The 22,224-nt window shown below is 34.1% G+C and overlaps 1 protein-coding gene across 2 annotated transcripts in view; it reads left to right on the top strand.

The window, feature by feature from the left end:
• EPHA3 (EPH receptor A3) overlaps nt 1–22,224 on the top strand; it is a 361,700-nt gene that overhangs the window by 87,802 nt on the left and 251,674 nt on the right. For both annotated transcript variants that reach the window (XM_058296035.2, XM_058296036.1), the window contains exon 3: nt 12,966–13,626. In XM_058296035.2, the coding sequence (XP_058152018.1) occupies nt 12,966–13,626 (661 nt within the window). The remainder of the gene's footprint in view (nt 1–12,965; nt 13,627–22,224) is intronic.

Below are 22,224 nucleotides of genomic sequence, written 5' to 3'. Positions count from 1 at the left end.
GTAAGCTCCCTGAGGAGAGAGCTTTCAGGTCGTTTTATTCCCTATTACTATTCCAAACAACTCATGGTGCACAACAGGTGCTTCATAAATATGTATTGAGGAACTCAGTGAAAGTCTGGCTTCATCTCCTACTGCAGTTGCTTTGAGATACACAAACCAAATTGGTATATTTATATTTTTGTGTATTTTCCTGTATTATTTCCCCTTCTCTGAATATATTCCTCCTTCTCCTTGCTCACCTATTTTCACCAGACAAAAATTCCATTTATGTTTAAATTTCTTGTCAATACATTACCACCTGATTGCTATTTTTCTCCAAAGGTAATTTCTCTTTCCCTGGTGATCCCATCACACATTGCCATTTATTGGTGGTATATATCGCATTCTCCATTTCTATCTCAAGGCCCACACTCAATCCATCATTCAGGCTTGTTTTTTAAATTTTTTTTATTTTTTAAAATTTTATTGATACTTATTAATATAGCATAAATCCATCCAAAGTGTACAATAAATGGTATTAGGTATAATCACATATTTGTGTATTTATTATTTCAATCATTCTTAGAGCACTTTCATTATTCTAATAAGAATAAGAATAAAAAATATAGCGCAAACAAACAAAACTTATCACCTCTCAATCTCTCTATGCTTGCCCTGCATACATAGCTGCTATTCTTTTTCCTTCTTTCTAGTATATTTGTATGTATATTTTGTGAAAACAGTCTTATATATGCAATTAGCACCCATATTTGTGTTTTACATGAGGTTTTACTATCTTAAACTGTTCCATGTCACAGATTTTAGCTTTTCTTCTACTAATATACATGACTTTAGACTTTCCCTTTCAACGAATATCATACCCATATAATAATTAGTTACAAACAGCACGATGTGCTGTCACCATTTCTATTCATTTCCAAAGATTCACAAGCAACATTTTGATCAATTTTGCACAGATTAACTCTCAGCTTTCCATTCTCTACCTTCCTTTTATTTCCTGGTGACCTATATTCTAATTATTAACTCCATGAATTTGCACAATATATTTATTTCATAATAATGCAGTCATACAGTATTTGTCCTTTTGTGTCTGGCTTGCTTCATTCAACATGATGTTCTCTATTTACATCCATGTTGTTACATGCTTCATGACTTCATTTCTTCTTACCACTGTATAATATTCCATCATGAGTATACACCACAACTTGTTTATCCACTCATCATTTGATGGATACCTAGCTCATTTCCATTTTTTGGCAATTGTGTATAACGCAATTAAGAATATTGGTGTGCAGATGTCTGTTCTGTCTCTTTTCTCAGTTCTTCTGGGTATGTACCTAGCAATAGTATGACAAGTCTATATTCAACTTCCTTAGGAACTGCCAAACAGGCCTCCACAGTGGTTGTACCATTCTACATTCCCACCAACAGTGAATAAGAGTTCCTTTCTCTCCATATGCTCTCCAAATTTACAGTTTTCCAACTTTTTGACATGGTCAGTTCAATAGGCATAAAATGATATCTCATAGTAGTTTTGATTTGCATTTCCCCAATCACCAGTAATGTTAAAAAAATTTTCATGCGTTTCTTTGCCATTTGTATTTCCTTTTTGGACAATTGTCTTTTCACATCTTCTGATCATTTTTTAATTGGGTAGTTTGTCTTTTTATTGCTGAGTTGTATGATCTCTTTATATACCATGAATATTAAACCCTTATCTGATATGTGATTGCCAAATATTTTCTTCCATTGAGTCAGTACTTTTTCACAATTTTGACAAAGTCCTTTGACATCATCCAGTCTTTTGATACTACTGCCAAAATATTTCCAGAATCTGATCTGTTCATCCCACGTCCACCAATACTATCCCATCCAGGCTCCACCCTCTGTCACCTGGACTATTATAATAACTTCCTAATGGTCTTTCTTCTTAGATCCTTGCTCTTTGCAGTTTCTACTTGGAATGCTGTATCAGTGAATTTTCTTAGTCTAGTTCCTAACTTAATTCAAGTGTCTGTTAAAGTGGGAACTTATCCTTGGCTACCCTATCTACAATACCATCTTTATCACCCTACCATTGTTGTCTCCCTCTTTAATATGCTTTGATCATTGTTTTCCTCCTTAAAGTTTATTACATTGCTTTACCCATCATATTTATGTGTTTGCTTATACTTTGTTTTCTCACAAGTAGAACAAAAATTTCATGAACAGAGCAATGGCTTAAACTTTTTTTAATCCATGGGGTGGGAGTTCCCTGGGACCTAGAAAATGCCTTGTCCCTAAAGGATTTCTGTTGAATGAGTGAATGATGGTCTAGTGCAGGGGTTCTTAACCTTTTTTTGTTCCACGGATCCCTTTGTCAGTCAGGTGAAAACTACGGAACCACTTCTCAGAATGTAGTGGCAGATAGTTTTATGACATTCAACATTGAAGGTCAGAGAAAATAAAGATAATAAGTTGATTTTTTTCAATTCAAGCTCACGGATCCTCTGAGGTCGGTGGACATCTGGTTAAGTATCCCTGGTCTAATGCTTCACACACATATATCTCTATTCTTATAATGTAAACTTCTAAAAAAAAGTATTTTTTCCTTATAAGAGAAGTTGTGGATTTACAGAATGTTCATGCATAAAGTAAAGGATTCCCGTGTACCATCCCACCGCCAAAACCTTGCATTGGTTTGGAACAATTGATGATGGCAATTGTACTATTAATTAAAGTTCCCGGTTTAAATTAGAGTTCACTGTTTGTGTAGTGTAGCTCCATAAATTTAAAAAAAAATTGTGTTCTGTTACCATGTATGCAATCTAACATGTCCCTTTTTAATCATATCAGATATAAATTTCAGTGCTATTAATTGCATTCACAATGTGGAACTATCATCACCACTATGCATTACCAAAACATTTCCATCATTCCAAATAGGAAGTCTGTACATTTTAAGCCTTAATAATGTAAACTTTAAAAAGGGCAGGAAACCATGACTTCTGCATCTTTATCAAGGTAGTGCCAGAAAACTATCTTGTGTAATGCAAGTACTTAATATTTGTTTTATTTAGTGGGCTGGTAAAACCTGGACAAACACTTATTAAGTATCATTATTATCCATTAACTCAATGGACAGTCTTATAAGGAAGGCGCTATTATCATCTTCTTTTTAGACATAAGACAAGTGAGTCTTAACACACTGCCTGCTGTGAATTAAAAGTACGATATTAATACTTATTCTTTCTTTTTATTAGACTATAGAATATGTCAATTTTATGATTCAGATGTATACAAACTGGTTGAATAATATTTATTTTCAAAAACAAATAGTGAAAGGAAATGAAGTCAAATAACTAATAAAATTACTGACCTATAGGTCCTGGTAAAGTCTGAAATATTTATTGGCAAAGCTTTTACTAGACTATAGCATGGAAAATTTATCATAGATAAATACAGCAGACTCATTTATAATAAAATTATGAATCAGACACATATTCAGTTAACTTTTGACATTAATGATATTTATTGAATTTCAAAACAGTAAAACAAACTACACTGGTCAGGAATTATGGAGGCTTCAAATAAATTTCAAGAAACTCTAGCCAAGTGGAAAAAAAAATAGGAAATAGGGGAAACTTTAATTTAAAATGTATTTCTATTTTTTCACAGGCAAAAAAAAAAAATCAGAAAATGATTTAGGCTTGAAGAATTATTTTACCTAGCTATTTATTTCTTTCCCAATGGTACCAGAACCAGCTGGACAGGAAAGTAAGTTATAAATTTACAAGAGACTTTTAGTGAGAGTGTGCTTATGTTTAGTTGCTATAGTATGACTCTAAATTGTAAAATGCCTTCCACTTTCATGTGGCTTGTCCAGCATTCTTCTTCATTGACATTTGTTTAGCTGGTCTAAAAGTTGCTTTTAGTATTCCAATGACATTTTTAAATTAACCTATCTTTAGCTGAATAACTGTAATATGTAACATTTGTTTACTTCTTTCCATTTGCCACACACTGTTACAACCATTGTAAATGGATAATCTATTTTTTTTTTTCTTTAGGAGGCATCAGGAACTGAACCCAGGACCTCCCATGTGGGAAGTGGGTGTTCAACTACTTGAGCCACATCCACTCCCTGCTTGTTTGTTTTTGCTCATTCTCTGCTTGTTGTTTTTGCTTGTTGTCTGCTCATTGTTTTTTTCTCATTGGCTGGTCCTTTTTTCTTGTTGTCAGCTCATTTTGTTTTTGTTTGTTTGCTTGTTTGCTCATTGTCTGCTCATTGTTTGTCTTCTTTAGGAGGCACCAGGAACTGAACCCAGGACCTCCCATGTGGGAAGTGGGAGTTCAGCTGCTTGAGCCACATCCAGTCCCCTGGAAAATCTACTTTTTTTCACAAAACCTCTATAAAGCAGATAATATTATTTTCTCCATTTTTCCAGTGTATAAACAAAACCCAGTCTATTACATTTCCTAGCTGGTAGGTGGAAGAGCTAGGTTTCAAACTTAGAGTCTTTAATCCTGGGATCCCCAGGATATCAATGGATAAAGAATAAAAATTGTTTCTATAAAGCACAGTTGCTACTCTGTGGTAAGAATAACAGAAGAGATCTTGGTAGTTTTTTAAAAGTACTACATGCAGCTTATATTTCAGGGAAATGTACTCAAGAATTGCACTTATTTTGTTAAAAAATACATTTAGTTGTCTGAAGATCTGTAAAATTTAGCATGTGTTCCACAGTGACAGAAGTTAATTTCATTTCCATCAATGCAAGTGCTCCACAGGTATATTGTAAATTGCTATGAATTACTGTGGCTGTGACCTATTATCATTGCAGGAAATTACATGAATCTCACAACTGATATGAAATGTACTGCTGTCACTGCTATGCATTAATTTCTAAGTAGTTGGCCATGTGTAATAATTCTGTAAATGCCCATCTTACCACAGTTTTCAGTCTAGACAAGTTAAGCCAATATGCATGGAATTTCTCCCATTATTTTCAAGCAATTACACTGAATTCTAAAATTACCTTTTTATTGGGCAATTTCACATTGAACATTTTTCCAAGAATTGGAAACATGATAGTCTCATTGTCCTACTCCCTAATATTTAGGGGAAATTTATTTTTTAAAACATAAAGCCATTTGACTATATATGCTAACAAGACAGTATATGAAAATCCCTGATGAAAGTCACATATTTTTATTTCCAGTTTTTATGGAGTAGATAAATGATTTATTAGAGGATTCTTTAACCATTTGACCTTCTCTTTGCTAAGGTAATTTTCACATAATGGCATATTTTATGCTAATAGTTTAAAAATATATTTTTTTACAATTCTAAATCTCCTTTAGAAATGAAACCTCTCTAATGTAAATCACACTTTCCCCATTTTTCCATTGATGTTGCCATTCTTCCTCTTACAGGAAAATCAATGTAAAAACAGCTTAAATTAAAAACTGTTGACAGCAATAAATTTAGATAGTGGTCTCCCCATGGTATATTTTATATTTTAATATATCTTAGCTGTTGCAGGTCAAGGCCTCTGGCTAAAAGCTCATCTTTTCCTAGTTATTAAGCAGTTGTATCATTTTCGAAATATTTTTCCATTGTCACCCCACCATCACCCAGACATTAAGGTATTTTTCTTTACCTTCCAAAATTCTTTTCACCATTTTTTAAAAAATCTTTATCTTGGATATACTGACACACAGTTTCTAGAACTTTATTTCCTTCCTTTATAATTTCCACAAAGTGCTTATAAACATGGAATGGGACTTATATTTCCTCAGTTAGGGCCATTCTCTGACACAAAACTGTCTAGAGCATGGATTTCTTAATTCCAAATATATGTAACCAAAAACACACATGATGCCATTTAATTTAATAAATTTCTATAAGGTATTTATTTGGTTTTAGGCACAGATGCTTGGGAGAGGAAGATGATCCAAATCAGGGACCATGTGGATGAAAAGAAATCATAAATAAAAAGAAATAGTTACCACTACGTTTGTCAATTATATGTCCTAGACACTTAAATCTTCAGTCTATTCATGTGCCGGTTAGCTCTGAATCTCAGCAGAGTTGCAACACCTACTATCAAGTTCATTGGACTCACCCAGGACAACTAACAAAAAGATAATGATGGACAATGCCCATCTCTCAAAACAGAGAGTATCTACAACTACAAACAAGAGAATTCCATCTATCTGACCCATGGACTTTAAGCCCCCTCTCAGTCAGAAGCAGAGTGAGCATCACATCCCCAAATCCTCAAGATTTGTTGGTGGAAATTTAGGGTATGTGAAGACAGTCTATATAAGGAATCAGGTTCCAGTTGGGTAGAACATAGGGTACTGGGAAGGGGGAAAAATTCCTGAGATGCTGGGCAGGGATTTTGGGTCACTCTGATTTTTATTCCTCCTCAACTCTCCAAAATCCTTTATTGGCTTTTCTCATAAATAACCTCTGATTATTTTACTTCTTTTCTGAGTTTTGAGCTCTTTTCAGGAAACTACCCAAATGGGACAGTGCCCTGCTTAAATTCAATGAGGTAGTTCTGATACCATCATCAAATTCCTGCTGAATGTTTTAAGTCAAAGGTGGATAGCAATGATCCCTATTGTTAAAATTACTGGCCATGTCCATGCCAGACATGCCCTTTTTGGGAATGTCTATCCTTAGGGCCACCATTTTTTACCAACAAATCCCCATTCCCCTATCCCTGTGACACAAATATAATTCTCTTGTTTGACAAAAAAGAAAAGAATAGTCCCTTAGCATTTAACCAAATAAAAATGCTCTTCTTCTATGACAGTTTCTTAAATTTACACATTTATAATTCTATTCCTCCTTGTCTCAACCTTTTTACATTACTCAAACATTTTATTTTATGCTATTAAAAATAAATAACTAAATAAATGTCTATCTTTCTATGTATGTGTATATACTTTTGAGAAAAGAATGGTTAAGAAAATCAACAGCCTTACTCTAAGAGATTGTGCATCTCCAATGCATAAAATTCAGGTCCATGGTAGATGCACAAATGTTTCTAAAATGAACACTCAATATTTAAATGGCTATATGTATGTGTGCAAGGGGATGAAACATGTGAGTTAAGAAATATGGGCAGAGAAAGGAATATTATGAGCCAATTAATGTCAGTTAAATTATTGGGCACAAGCTTCATCATCCTTACCATTTTATGAAGTGCAGAACTCTATGTTTCTTATTAACCATTGGAATTCAAAGGTAAACTTGTAAAAGTAAGAATATTGGTGATGTCACTATTTTGTATTGTGATCTGCATATTTCTAAGAAACTGGTTTTAAGTTATATAAGGTAAATGGTGAAGTTATTTTCTCTACTTTCTTAATATTTCCCAAGTCATGTTAGCATATGCACTAAAAGTGTTACAGCATCATTGTCTCTTAACGAAAATGTAAATTATTTTTGCCCCTTACTCCCTTTTAGCAACTAGCTGAAAAATGTTATCCCACAGAACAATTATTATCAACAATGAGTGTACACATCCTTAATTACTATAATTGGGCTTTATTGGAATGATCGTTATTAAAGACTGATTAATTATTAAAAATATATGTTTTCCTGGTAGACTCAGTGAATAGGAAGTGTGCTTTTAGTAAATATAAATTGAGTCTCCTTAGTATCTTACAACACCTTGGATAAAGGGCAGGTTGTGCCCTTTCTATTTGAAGATAGAATAATCTTCAGAGAGAGGAAGGCTAGAGAAGAGGTTTTCCTAAAGTTTTAATAATCCTGAAAAAGGAAAAAAAGAACTAGGAATTCAGCTCTATGCCTCCATGGTCTAATAATAGAAACTTGAATTAGGAATCATGTAGTTGGGCTAATATCAGAATGTTGACTTTAGGTAATTCATTCCATAGGCATTATTTTGAGGTTTTTTTTTTTTTTTTTTTATGAACCTGTATCCCCTTCTGCTGAAGATAATGTTACCTGCACACCGCTTGCAGAGATTTTTTTTTTTTTTTAGTATTAGGAAAATGAAGAGGAAGATGCCTTGTACCACCCAATTCTATGTCACTAATTCTATGTCACACATTTTCCTTTTTCCAAGTCTCTCTTAAGTCAATTACTATGGCAGTATGGTATTTTTAATAATTTATGAATATCACACATTAGCTTTTGGGAAGAAGATAGGGTAAGCATGTGCATTATTTAAATTTATAAAGCATAAGCATTACAATTGCAGCCTTAAATAGTGATTTTTGTTGTTGCTGCTGTTGTTAAGAAAATGATCTTTAAAAGATTATAGTTCTGCACCGTAAGTCCTCAAAAATTGCTAGAGTTAGAGACTTGCTGTTTTTGCAAATGGTCTGAGATGGCAATCCACCATCGACTTACAAGCAATTTGGTCTTCATTACAAATTAATGAAGTGATAATTGTTCTGTGCAACCTTTTATGTGCAGAACATGCTGGTGTTGTTTGCATTATCTTCTTGCAATTTATACCTCTGCATTCAAGGACTTGTGATAGCTTGCCAAATTAGCATTGGGAGGAAAAACGTTAAACTACAGTGAGATCTCCATAATTAAAATCATATTTTACATCAAAGTATGAAAATATCTAAAAAAATATGTTCATTTGATGTTTAGTAAAATGCTGTAAATTGCAGAAGAAATTTGCAAATGGTTCATGAGTTGAAGTACAGACTCATATCTATTCTTATAAGGAAATCTTGACTTAAAAATATAAAGTCAATTGCCTTGATTATTTAAATAAGATCATGATCTAAGTTTCTATAAAGAAAGCATTTGTTCTCTGGAATCTTTGCTAGATTTGTACTTTACAATGCCAGTGTTGAATCATTGTGATGATAATAGTGAACAGGCCATACAGTACTGAATTTTTTTCTTTATATTTAAAGAAGCTTTAGATTACATAAATGTTGCATCAAAAATATAGGTGATTACCATATAACCACTCCCAACCCCTCCATACTCTCCCCTATTAGCAACATCTTTCATTAGTGTGGTACATTTTTTAAAATTGGTGAACACATGTTGAAGCATTGCTACTAACCATGATCAGTAATTTACATGATGGTTTACACATTGCACCTCACAATTGTATAGGTTTTGACAAAATGTATATAATGGCCTGTATCCGTCATTGCAGTATCATGCAGAACAATCCTAATTTCCCAAAAATGCCCCATGTTATAACTATCTTCCCTCTCCCTCCCATCAGAACTTCTGGTGACCACTGTCTTTATATCAGTTTTACAAATTCTTCCATTACTAGAATAATAGTAAGTCTACTTTAGTCCATAGTTGCATTCCCCCCGCATTAGTCGGCCAAAGGGGTGCTGATGCAAAATACCAGAAATTAGCTGGCTTTTATTAAGAGTATTTATCTGGGGCAGAAGCACACTGCTACCAAACCACGAAGCATAAGCCATCTCCCTCACCAGAGTGTATTGCTACGTGTTGGAGCAAGATGGCACACTGACAGATAGTTCAGAACAATTCAGTAAACCAGCAGGGCATCTTTCATTTGATTTCAAAGTATGGGAATCATTCTTAAGATGATGGTTTCTTCTTCTGGGGCCCTATGGGAACCCAGCCTTTCCACAGGCTTGCCCAGTCATCATTTCCTTGGTTCCATCCTCATTAAGCACCTGCATGTTGACCAAGCTCCAAACCTCACCCTCAAAGAGCATTGGAGAGATTGCCACACCTTACCCAATCTTTGGGTTAGAGTCTTAACCCCCTAGTACAATGATGTGAAGACAACATTTCCCCTAACCTTTGGCATACAGTCTCAACCTTCTCAGAGCAATGAGTTTGATGACCTAGCCTTCCCTAATCCATGGGTGACAGGCACATCCCTCTCAGACCTATGGGTAGCTGACCTTAACCACCCTAATCCTTGAGGAATGTGCTTCACCCAATCTGTATCCTTGGGCAGCAATACTCTCTCCCAACACTGGGTATAAACATCCACTCTCTTCAACTGCTGGGGCAAACTTACCCTCTCTGTACACATAGGTAGGGTTCCTCTCTTCATCCAAGGTATTGTCTTAATTCCAGATCTCAAATTGCAAGATTTTCCTCTTAAAGCTGTTTCTCCTTCAATCTCTTCTTCCCCTGTCCCTTTTAGTCCAAGCTAATAGTGGTTTTGTTCATATAGCCCTCTAAAAAACTTGTTGGTTTAGCATGCAAGAAACAGGGGTCCAAACCATCAAATAGTATGACTGTCCACAAGTCTTTCCAAGATAACTGCATCTTCAATCCTGATTTACAAGTTCCAAGTTTAGGTAAGTCCTCAAATGGGGCACTCTCATCTGGGGACTTGATTTCTGGAGACTTGGAATTTCTGGAATCAGATTCTGGTTTCTTTGTGCCCAATAGTTCAGTCCTCAGTGTATTTCTCTCATCTAGCATTTTGCTATAAGCTGCAAGGAGAAGCCAAGCCATGTTCTCTGAGTTTACTTTGGAAAGTTCTTCAGCTAAATTCCCAGGATTGCCATTTTCAAATCTGCCTTCCATAAAACACCAGGAGTTAATCTTAGTAAGTTCTCTGGGACTTTAAAATATGGATTGCCTTTCCTCCAGTTTCCAATAATAGTTTCATCAATTACTTCTAAGGCATCATAAAAAGTCTCTTCAATATCCATATTGCTATCAACATGTGGCAATAGACTTAGGTGAGGGAAGTGGCTTGTGTTTGTGGCCTGGTAACTGTGGGCTTCTGCCCCAGATAAATGCTCTTCATAAAAACCAACCAATTTCTTGTATTTTGCATCAGCACTCCTTTTCCTGGCTAACAGAATTTGGTACTGGTAGTGGGGTAGTGCTTTTGCAATTACCAAAATGCTGGAATGATTCATAAATGGGATATATAAGGGATATTTTTTGGAGGAATTGTGAGATACTTGATGGAAAAGTCCTAGATTGCTTTGAAGAGACTTTTGTTAGTAATGTAGATGCCGAAGAGACAGAGCCAGTCTCCGGAGAGTCTACAGCTGGCCTTGTGGAGAGAGGCAAGGCTTTAGAGAGCCTCATAGTCTACAGCTGTCCTTGTGGAGAAAACAGAGGAGCTGAGCCCAGAGAGAAATAGAGCCCTGGGAAGAGAAGAACCAAAAAGCCTAAATTCTTCGCAGATGTTGGCAACCATCTTGCTCCAAAATGTAGCAACGGACATTAGTGAGGGAAATAAATCATGCTTTATGGCCTGGTAACTGTAAGTTTCTACCCCAAATAAATACTCTTTATAAAAACCAACCAATTTCTGGTATTTTGCATAAGCACCCTTTGGCTGAATAATACACCCCTGTTTTTTATTCCTCAATCTTTGAGATTTTGGGATAGTGATGCCCACTCTGCTTCCAATTGAGAGGTGGCTTAGATCCCATGAGGCAGATAGATGGAACTGTCTTTCTTGCAGTTTCAGATACTCTCTGTTTTTTGTGACGGGCATTGTCCATCATCATCCTTTTGTTAGTTGTTCTTGGCGAGTTTGAAAAACTGGAGAGTAAGTGCTGGCCGCAACTCTGCTGAGATGCCAGAAGATTCAAGTCTCTGGGACATACATTTAATGGGTATAGTGCTAATTATAGGTTCAAATAAAAGAGGCAGAAGAATGATGTGTAAGAAAATTATAAATGAGTCTAACTGTTATACATTGGGGAGATAGATGATCGTATATTCCAGGTAATGCCTCCTGATGGGATGTCAATTTCCTGGGGTTGTCTGTCCTACTTAAAGTGTCTAGATGTCTCTAGAGCCCTCAGGAGCATCCATGCTTGCGGCACTGTTTACTGTGGCAGTCACAATACTGACTTTTAGGATCAGAGATTTTTGGAGCACCAAATCTGTTCATTCTTTTTCTCTTTTCTGATATTAAGCTTATAGATTAAATTTGCTTTGAGATGTGACTTTTCTATTTTAGTCACCTCATTATAAAATCCTCAGAACTGATATGCTCAAGTACACTTTACTTCTTAAAAGCTCTCTGTATAATACATGCATAGGATGGATATTTGAAAACGTATATTAGTGATTATTAAAAATACGGTGTTAGGGAGTGGATGCAGCTCAAGTGATTTAGCCACTGCTTCCTAGGTATGAGGTCCTGGGTTCAATCCCCAGTATCTCCTTAAAAAAAAAGGTACAATGTGAATATTTTTCCTTATTTTAAGATAGAAATAAGTCTTGTATATTAGGTCTAGAGTTTTCTAAAAATTTCCCAATCTTTCTTTTGTGGGGCTGTGGGTGTGACAATGATGGCTTTTCTGTTTTTCATGTATAACTCTTAGGTTTTTATTTTTTGGAGGGAAAGGGGTTATTTGAAGTTTATGCTTTCACTTCAGTTTTTTTTCATACTTCCTCAATAAAAATCCATTTAAATAGCTGAGTGTAATATAAAAATTTCATGCATGAAGATACATGTTAGTGCCATTACTCAGAATTAATTTGTTTAGCCACCCTCCAGATTTTACCAAAACCTAGCCAAAATGGGAAAAAATTAATGAAGATGAATTTTAAGCATGGTATTTTTTCATTCTCTTTAAAAATAAGAAAACAAACCAACAGAACAGAATACAAAACAAAAAACAACACCATACAACCAAGCCATACCATAGTGTCATTTGAGAGAATTTATTTGAGATTTGGATCCTCGTGTGTTTGGTAGACTCAACCAATTGTTATGTGACTCTTGCACATCCAAAAATAGCAGTGCAATTCAAATATGTTCATCAAAATTATGAAATATTTATGTGCCAATGAATTCAGAGAATTTTGCAAATAAAAACTACTAACAAGAATGTTATGGAGTTGCTACCCATCATAATATTTGGTGAGTAACTCCGAAGTTTCTGCTATTTTATAGCCTCTGTAATGCCTCTGATGCCCTCATCTGATATCTATTATTATTCATTATGACAAGCCATTAATGTGCCTCTATTTTTTTATCCCTTTGATTCTTCAGTGGGAAGAGATCAGTGGTGTTGATGAACATTATACACCAATCAGAACTTACCAGGTGTGCAACGTCATGGATCATAGCCAAAATAATTGGCTGAGGACAAACTGGGTCCCAAGGAACTCAGCTCAGAAGATCTATGTGGAGCTCAAGTTCACTCTAAGGGACTGCAATAGCATTCCATTGGTTTTGGGAACTTGCAAGGAAACTTTTAATCTATACTATATGGAATCCGATGATGATCATGGAGTCAAATTCCGAGAGCATCATTTTACAAAGATAGACACCATTGCTGCTGATGAAAGTTTCACTCAAATGGATCTTGGTGACCGTATTCTTAAACTCAATACTGAAGTTAGAGAAGTAGGTCCTGTCAACAAAAAAGGATTTTATTTGGCTTTTCAAGATGTTGGTGCCTGTGTTGCCTTGGTGTCTGTGAGAGTATACTTCAAGAAATGCCCTTTTACAGTGAAGAATCTAGCTATGTTTCCAGACACAGTACCCATGGATTCCCAGTCCCTGGTGGAGGTTAGAGGTTCTTGTGTTAACAATTCTAAGGAAGAGGATCCTCCCAGGATGTACTGCAGTACAGAAGGAGAGTGGCTTGTGCCCATTGGCAAGTGCTCATGCAATGCTGGATATGAAGAAAGAGGTTTTACATGCCAAGGTAAGAGTCTTCTTTATTTTCCTGAGAGTGTTATTGCTTCTTACTTAAAAGTTATTACAAGTTAATTGAAATAAATGAACCTAGATGCAACTTACTTGGCAGCAAAATGTGCCTCAAACTTTTCAGAGTCTATTTACAGACTAAATTATTACAACTTGACATGATGATTCAGAGTTTAATGTAGGAATATTGCATTTGATTATGGGGCACTGCCTTTTACACCACTAGAAGTGCTATATATGGTGTTTTTAGTTTCCCCCTGCTATTTAGTATTTCCCTGTTATAGTAGTCTATATCTAGATCAATTGAGAAAAAAAAATGTCTCTTTTATTTTGATGGTAGAACATTGTTAGCACTCGACTAATCTAAGCAGATTTGGTTGCTATGGAAACTATTGATAGTTCTGTTCCTCTGTTTCATAGCAGTATTTACTTCCTTGCTATAAAAATATGATATTTTCTTCATTTATACCTGGCATCAAATAAATGCTTACGTATGACACATTAGTGATTTAATAAAAAATATTTAATTAAAAATCCAGGGCTGGAGCTTCAGCATTTAGTATGTAGAAGAATAATTCTTAATTTTTTTTCTCTATGATTTTGTTCATTTACCTGCTCAAGAGAATATTTGTACCACACCTTAGTTTGGATGATGCCTACTTGATCTTTAATACAGAGAACCTGAATTGTTTCTTCAAGTTGATTTTTAATAAAAATCGATTTGCAATTAAAGTAGAACTGATTAAAAGTTAATTTTCCATAGAAAATTATGAATTATCAAATGAAAATTTCCACATAAACACTAAATTTGTTATTTAGCATTATGCAAGGTTTTGTGCTTAAGAACACACTAAAATCATTACTTAAATTTCAAATGTATAAAATACCCATGAGTAAGTATGTAGTTGTTAAAACCTAGTCTGTTTCAGTACTTTTGTTTGTTGTTATTCTTGGTGTGTCTACTCATGGCCACTCAGAAATTCACTTTTCTCAAATCCAGGTGGAAAAAGTGAATATACTTTGTATATAAATCATCCCTTTCTAACAACCTGAATAGAACATAGCAGTTGCTTTTGATGATAGACATAGTTTACAGAAATTTTAAAAGTGAGGGCAAATGGTAAACATTAGCATCATACTTCTCCATTTAGATGTTATTTTGATCCTTGGAAATCACCATCAGAATTCTGTAACAAGGTATGGTTTTTCAAAGTTCTAAAACTGAAACAACATACCAGTTGCTACTTGCTTATATACATGAGTAGAAAGATATCTCAACAACTTTTATATTCCACTTCAAATTGTGGGATCTATGGTATTTGATTGTGATATATGGCATTTGTGGGATTTACTTTAAGTGAAAAATAATGAAGAACTAACTCAGGAGGAATTTTAAAAACTGCCCACTCCCTCCAATTTGATCACTGGTTAAATAGTCTCTGGTACCCAAACTAAAAAAGGAATAGATGTTTCACCATTTCAATAAGATGTATCAGTTTGTGTGGAGCCATTTCCTGTGTAAACTTCCATGGAACAAAAGCTAATCATTAGATCTTTGGATTTCAAATAATGTCTATATAGTGCTTTATTTCTCATTTAAAGTCATAATAAAAGAAAAATAAGTATCAGTGAGGATAATATAACAATGTAAAATTGTTAAATATAATGAAATAAAACAAATATTTATATCACATGCTGTCTTGAGGACAAACTTTACTAGAAGTTTCAGAAAAAAAGAATCATGTTAAGCTGTATTGGAAAGGTTCACAATGAATTAAAAGTTGCTTCTATTTTTTTTTTACCTAATTTTAATTTACTAAACCATTTTTAAAAGTAACTTTGATGTTATTCAATGATATAACATATCAAGATTGTTCCAACAGAGAGTAGTATGTGTGTCAAAGTTCTACATCTTGCAGTTTGTCAAGTTCATGGGCATCAACAGCATCAGTGACATAGGAATATTATATTATCACAGACTTTCCCCCTAGTAGTTGAAAATACTGGCTTCAGAATAAGAGACACATGCATGAAAAACAAGTTATTTGGGAGTGGATGTAGCTCGGTGGTTGAGTGCCTACTTCCCATGTACGAGGTTGTCGGTTCAGTCCCTGGTACCTCCCAAAGAAAATAAATAAGTAAAGCAAGTTATTAAAAGAAAAACTACTTCAGAAATTAACCAATAAAATATTTGTAGCTATGAAATGGGCCATGATTGGAAACAAAAATGAAATGGACAGGACATTTTTAGCTATGTAATTTAAAAATTGAGCATGTTTTAGGATTACATCTTGATTTTGCTGGGTAAGTTTTGGCTTCCTTTATAATCAGAAAATCTTTGTGTATCCAGATTATTAGACAAAGTGTCAAGGTATTCTAATTTGTTCTGAAGTATCCTGTGAGTCCTCACCAATTTCATTTTAATAAATATTTGTTTTAATGAATCAGTTTAGTGCATACTCTAGTAGCTATTGGGTAGACAATATTCAATTTTGCAGCCTGGCAACTGTAATAATATAAGCCAGTATGGCTTGAGACCTGTAATTTTATTGTTGTTCATTGAGATGGTGGTTATTTGCTGTTGTTGCTATTGTTTGGTTTGCTTTTATTGTTTGTTTTTTAAAAGCATGTAGACTGGTCAGAATTGCTTGTTAGGACTCTTACACAAATCGGCTGTTTGATAATTTATTCAATTATGCAGCATTTATGGAGTACCCTAAAAGGTGCCAACTGCTTTGCTCGATACTAGAAAGAGATGAACATGGTCCCTCCTAAATCAGTTTGGTTCTTAGTTCAAATGCGTGTATGTGTTTGTGTAGGGATGGGTTTTAAAATATTTTGGTCTCTGATTATTAAACACAATTAAGTGAATAGTAGATTAAACTGAAAAATAAGCTACCACTGTTTATGGGGTAAGGTGGTATTGGTATGGGAAGAGATGAGAGAAGGAATATTAAGTTTTCTGCAGTACAATGCTTTTGGTTGTTGGTTTTCTTTTTCTTTACTAGGGAACGCAGCACACAGGAAAGCAAAGAGTAGAAAAATGTGTTCCTTTCTCTTTCTCTGGTTGGTCATAGGGAGAAAATGAGGGAAGAGGGAAATAAATCTTGGTAGCTAAAGGACCATTTAAGAATTAGCATACCAAACCAACTGGAAACACAGAAAAAAGCAGCTTAAGTCAGTTCCAGGTAGGTAGAGGGTATCCCCTGATAAATTATTTAAAACAAAAATAACATAGGGAATAACTACGTTAAGATTAAACTAATGAGGGGACCTGAAAGGATGAGTAAAGAAGGGAAATTGGAGATCAGATTGTGCGGTCAAATATCAGGCTGAGCTGGTTTTAAGAGATGTCAATAAACATCCTTTTAAAAAGACAGCACTGAAAAATTAAAATTATAAAATGGCTTATTAAACCTAGATCATCTACTATTTGTTTTCAATCCTTGACATCAAGACATGATTCATTTCACTTGGTGTGTCCTCAGTATTTCTTCTGTCCTTAGCTTAACTTTTTTTACTGAATTTTCTCTTTTCAAGGTAGGAGGTGTAGGGAAACTTTACATTAATAACAGGGGAACTCCATGGTCTGTATCTATTTGTATTTTTCTTTTTAATTCTGGCTAATGAATTATATTATTTGCTTCAGTTTAGTTTGGAGAGGAGAAATGAGAAAGTTAATGGCTTTTTATATAGTTAATTCATTGCATTTGAGGCAGATACCAGGAGGTTATTATAAATATTCCTGTTCACAGAAACTTTGTTTAGACTTAGCGTACCAAATACCTTATTAATGTCACTGAAGAATCTTGCCGCTCAGTGCTTTACCACTGAGAGTTCAGTGTGGAATGCTAACTTAATTCCTTGTTCTTTTACATTAACAGCTCAATAGAAACGTGTGCTTGACGTGATGCATGACGACATTTTGGCTTTTTGATGACTGTCTGAAATTGTTTGTATCACTTAAGACTTAGAATTCCAGCTCTTACTCTATACTCATTGCTCTGTGGATTCAGAAACTCTCTCTTAAATCGACTGTCAAGGTTTCAATTAACAGGATGTTTAAATATTCCACTTGCTCTGAGAGAGGAGCTAGAGAAAATTGAAAACCTCAGGAGAGGGTTCCTAGTAGCTTCCTGAGTCTATAGGAATATTCACAAATCACCTTCTAGAATTACAAGGTGTTTCGATATTTCAAAGAATTCAGATACATTTCCTTGTAGTTATTTTAGACTGGAAGTTCCTTGAGGGACTACATTTTGTCTTTTTTAGGAATATCCTGCCTGGAACTTAGCAGAGTCTAATTGTGTATATTCTTAATTAGATACTTACTGAATGAGTATGTATTTTCATGCCAACTCTACATTCTCAGAATGTAAGTACTGAAGAGAGCATCCTTTACATTATTTATCTTTGAATTTCACTAGGCCTTTCAGAATGCCTTGCATAGAAAACTATTCAATTTATTTAATTTGAAGTGCATGCTTTTTGACATTCATTTGAAGTTCACATAAAGTTGCAACAAATTAAGACTATTTTCATCTGAACTATAACTAGAGTATTGAAGAAATTAAGTAAAGTAATAATATACTTTATATAGTACCTAAGAGTTAATGCTTTTCTCTTTTATAAATTTATGACGACTTTTTCTACATTGCAAAAATCAATTGCCACTAATTTCATACCTATAATAAAACAAAGATCTAATGATTTTTCAAGAGCTGAAATAAGTTGTGCATTTACACTCCTTAAATTCACATACCCATTACTTAAAATGATTCACTGCACTGTATAATTTTTAATAATTGGACTGAAATAATCAGATTTCTTATCCAGAGTTATGAAAAAATTGTTTTCCCTGATTTTAAAGTGACAACCCTTCATTCCCATTTTGCCTTTAGCAGTTGCACACCCTTAATTTTCCAAACCAATTAACAATTTTAATAACAATATACTCTGGAGAAGTAATAATAGAAATAAACTTCACATAACAAATTAAATGGGAATGTCCCCATTAGTTATGTGACTAAACAGTGTGATTCTCAGTTTGCTCATCCACCAAATGAAAGTTGTATTATCTACCATTCGGAACTGCCAAAGGATATATTGCTTAGCCTATTGTATAGTATCTTGTGGTATATACACACAATAGAATATTATCCAACATGAAAAGGAATTACCTTCTAATGCATATTACAATATGGATACACCTTGAAGACATCAGGTTGTATGAAATAAGTCAGACTGACCAAGGCAAATATTGTATGATCTCAGTTATATAAAATACCCAGAAGATTTAGATTTCATAAAGACAGATAGCTGAGTGTAGGTTACCAGGGGTTGGAGGAGAGGGGCAAAGGAAAGAGGAAATGGGAGTTATTGCTTAATAGGCACAGAATTTCTATTTGAGTTGATGGAAAAGTTGGGATAATGGATATTGGTGATGGTAGCTCAATATTGTGAATGTAATTTATACTACTGAATTGTACACTTGAAAGTGGTTAATATGGGAAATTTTGAGCTATAAATATGTTATTGATGTGTTATTTTTATCATCAATTATCATCATCATTAATAGGTGTTACCTTACTTGCTTTCTTGTTTCAATCTGTGCTAAAACATATATATATGACAAACTCATCCACTCTTCAATCTATTTTACTTAGACTTTTTACCTTAGAGACACCTTGAGGGAGAAACAATGTCTCTAATGAATTTATATATTTATGAGTTCATTATTTAATCATTGATTGCCCACCTTCTTCCAAACAAGATTTTAATTTTCTGAGGAGACTTTATTTTCAGTTCACTTAAACTTTGAGTCTATTCTGTGTGTGATAGTTCCCCTATTATCTTATCTTTAGCTTTCATTTTTCTTCTTCTTCTAAATAAGAGTCATTCTTGATTTTTCCCATCTTTAATGTGACTCAGTCTGTTAGTCTTTCTCTCAAGGATGTTTATCCACTGATTTTTCAATAGCAGACTTGAAGTATAAATGGCATTTTTACATAGTATGCCCAGAAAGACTTCTAGGTTATAATTGATTCAACTTAGGTGAAAACATAGGTTAGGAAATAAGCAAACAATGAAAACAAGAAAATAAAATAAGGGTGCAGCATTTCAAAAATTACTTATGTGTTTTTCACATTGCCTTAAAAGAATTATGTAAGTCAAAAATAAGTAAAACATTAAGTGAAAATATCTTTCAAAGAATTTTTTGACTCTGTATAAACTAACATAACCATTTATTTTAGGTGCTTATCATGTACTTAAGATCACCTTAAATTTTTTAAAAAAGCAGTACAAAAAACAGTATAAATGGTATGAAGTAAGTGCCAAATATGCTTACCTGAAATCTTCAAATTATGTCAATAGTCTATCTAGACAGTAATTAAAATAAAAATCCTTTCAAATATGAAACAGAGGGATACATTAAGAGAGAACATTTTATATGTGATATATTTTAGGATTGTAGTCAATTTTTGAATCCATATGAAAATAACAGCATAGGTTTAAGCCGTGGATTTGCAACTTTGAGTTACTAGACAGAAATGTGAATTCTTTGTTCTGGATATACTACAAATCAGATTATTTTGAGCAGTCAGAGAAATGTAATTACAAACATATTTAGGAGAGATATGACAGTGATTAAATTAGAGGTCATAAAAATCATATCTAACATTTAAATACTTCATAATGAGTGAGAACATGTTAAATGATCAGCAATAAACTGCTATAAAAGACCTTAAAAATCATGGACAGTGGGAAGTGGATGTGGCTCAGGTGACTGGGCTCCTGCCTACCCCATGGGAGGTTGCTGGTTTGGATCCCGGTGCCTCCTAAAGAAGACAGTAAGCTGGCACGATGGGCAGGCCCAGGAAGCTGACACAAGAGACACAAGAAGAAAAAAAAAATCATAGACAGTTCTATTAATGATACTAACATTCTTTATCAAGATAACACTAAATAAGAATTACAGTATGTTTTATTACACTCTGGATTCTTTTATCGTTTCAAAGTTAACTTTAGTTACATAATCTCATCATAATGTTTTTCAAAAAGGCAGAAATAGTGAGGTGTTTCCTTATTCAACAGGCATTTTACTCTTCTTTATCTAACCTGTACAAGCATTTCATAGGTCAATAGTCAACTATTTTCCTAAGGGTGTAATCCCTTGTCAAGTAGCTGTAGTATATGTTTTGGGTATCAAGGACTTTTTTTTTGCAGTAAGCTAAATTTTGTGGGTGTTCAGAGGTACAGTCCAATCCAATGTGTGTGAGCTTGGGGTATAATGTCTCAGAAAAACATGTTCTTCATCTTAATCCATTGCTGTGGGTATGAACCCATTGTAAATAGGAGATTTAGTGAGGTTACTTCAATTAAGGTGTGGCCAATGAATCAGGATGGGTCTTAATCCTATTACTAGAGTCCTTAAAGAGAAGGATATATAGAGAGAAAACTTAGGGGGGAGCCAGAAGCTGGAAGTCAATGGAACCCAGAAAAGTAAGGTGAAGATGCTACCATGTACATTGTCATATTATGAGGAAAGTCTTTGCTGGCCAGCCAGAAAACCCCTGGGGGAAACAAGCCTTTCTAGCCTCCAAAACTGTGAGCCAATAATTCATATTGCTAAACCAACTTATTTTATGGTAATGGTTGAGAAGCCTGGAAAGTAAAACATATTTTTAAAAAAATGCAAATAATAATTTTGGTAATACATATATGCTAAATGTACAGTCTTTGGTGAATAAAAATAATTTACCCTTTGAGAGTTTGTTTCAGAGTGTGTGGCAAAGTAAGAATTAAGTTTTCCATAAGAGTATTCACTATGAGAATCTAAGACATGGGAAACATAATTTAGTTGCAGAAAGGAAAGTAGCTCTGATTTTACTTGACAGAAATAGTTTCCATCATTGCATTTTCAGTTTTATTTCTAAAATATCAGAACATTGCTTACCAGGCAATTCATTGTCTATTAAATGTAATCTTTTCTGCAAAGTGATTGAAAAATTTGAAGGAAAAGCTACATCTGAGCCCTTCTCCCTATATAACTGGAATTGGAATATTATTTTGAATATCTAAAAAATTATAGTTCTTTTGGAAACTTAATGAATGTCACCTTGTCAGATAGTTCCTGGATCTGCCATGATAATTTACCATCAAGTCCAGTTGAACCCTTCCGGAAGTCTTGAAAGTTCATTTCTTTAACTTAGATCACTTTGGGTTTATGGAGCCAACCCTCTTTAGTTCTAGTTTACTACATGTCATTTTGTGTAACAAATTTTTAAAAAGTTTTTATGTTACATATACTGTCTTCTGTAAAGAGCATAAAAAACATTTCTCTTCAGTTTATCAAAATTATGTTCTCTTTTTATGGTTAGTAGATATAAAAACCTTATTTTAAAATTTAAAGAATGTAATTTTTTTCAGAAGGCACATGAAGATTCTTAAGAGGGATTATTTTCTTAACTTTCAAAATTGTTTCTTTTTTCTTTTCTTAGTCAAACCTTACCCAGAGTAAGGGGAAGCAAACAAAATAAACTAAGAACTAGATTTTTTTTCTCCCTCTTGAGGTACTCATATTCTGTAAAACTTA

This window comes from Dasypus novemcinctus, chromosome 4 (genome assembly GCF_030445035.2).
Source record: "Dasypus novemcinctus isolate mDasNov1 chromosome 4, mDasNov1.1.hap2, whole genome shotgun sequence".
Taxonomy (NCBI): Eukaryota; Metazoa; Chordata; class Mammalia; order Cingulata; family Dasypodidae; genus Dasypus; species Dasypus novemcinctus.
Note: the sequence above shows the minus strand (reverse complement) of the source record. Positions and strands in the feature narration are given on the sequence as shown.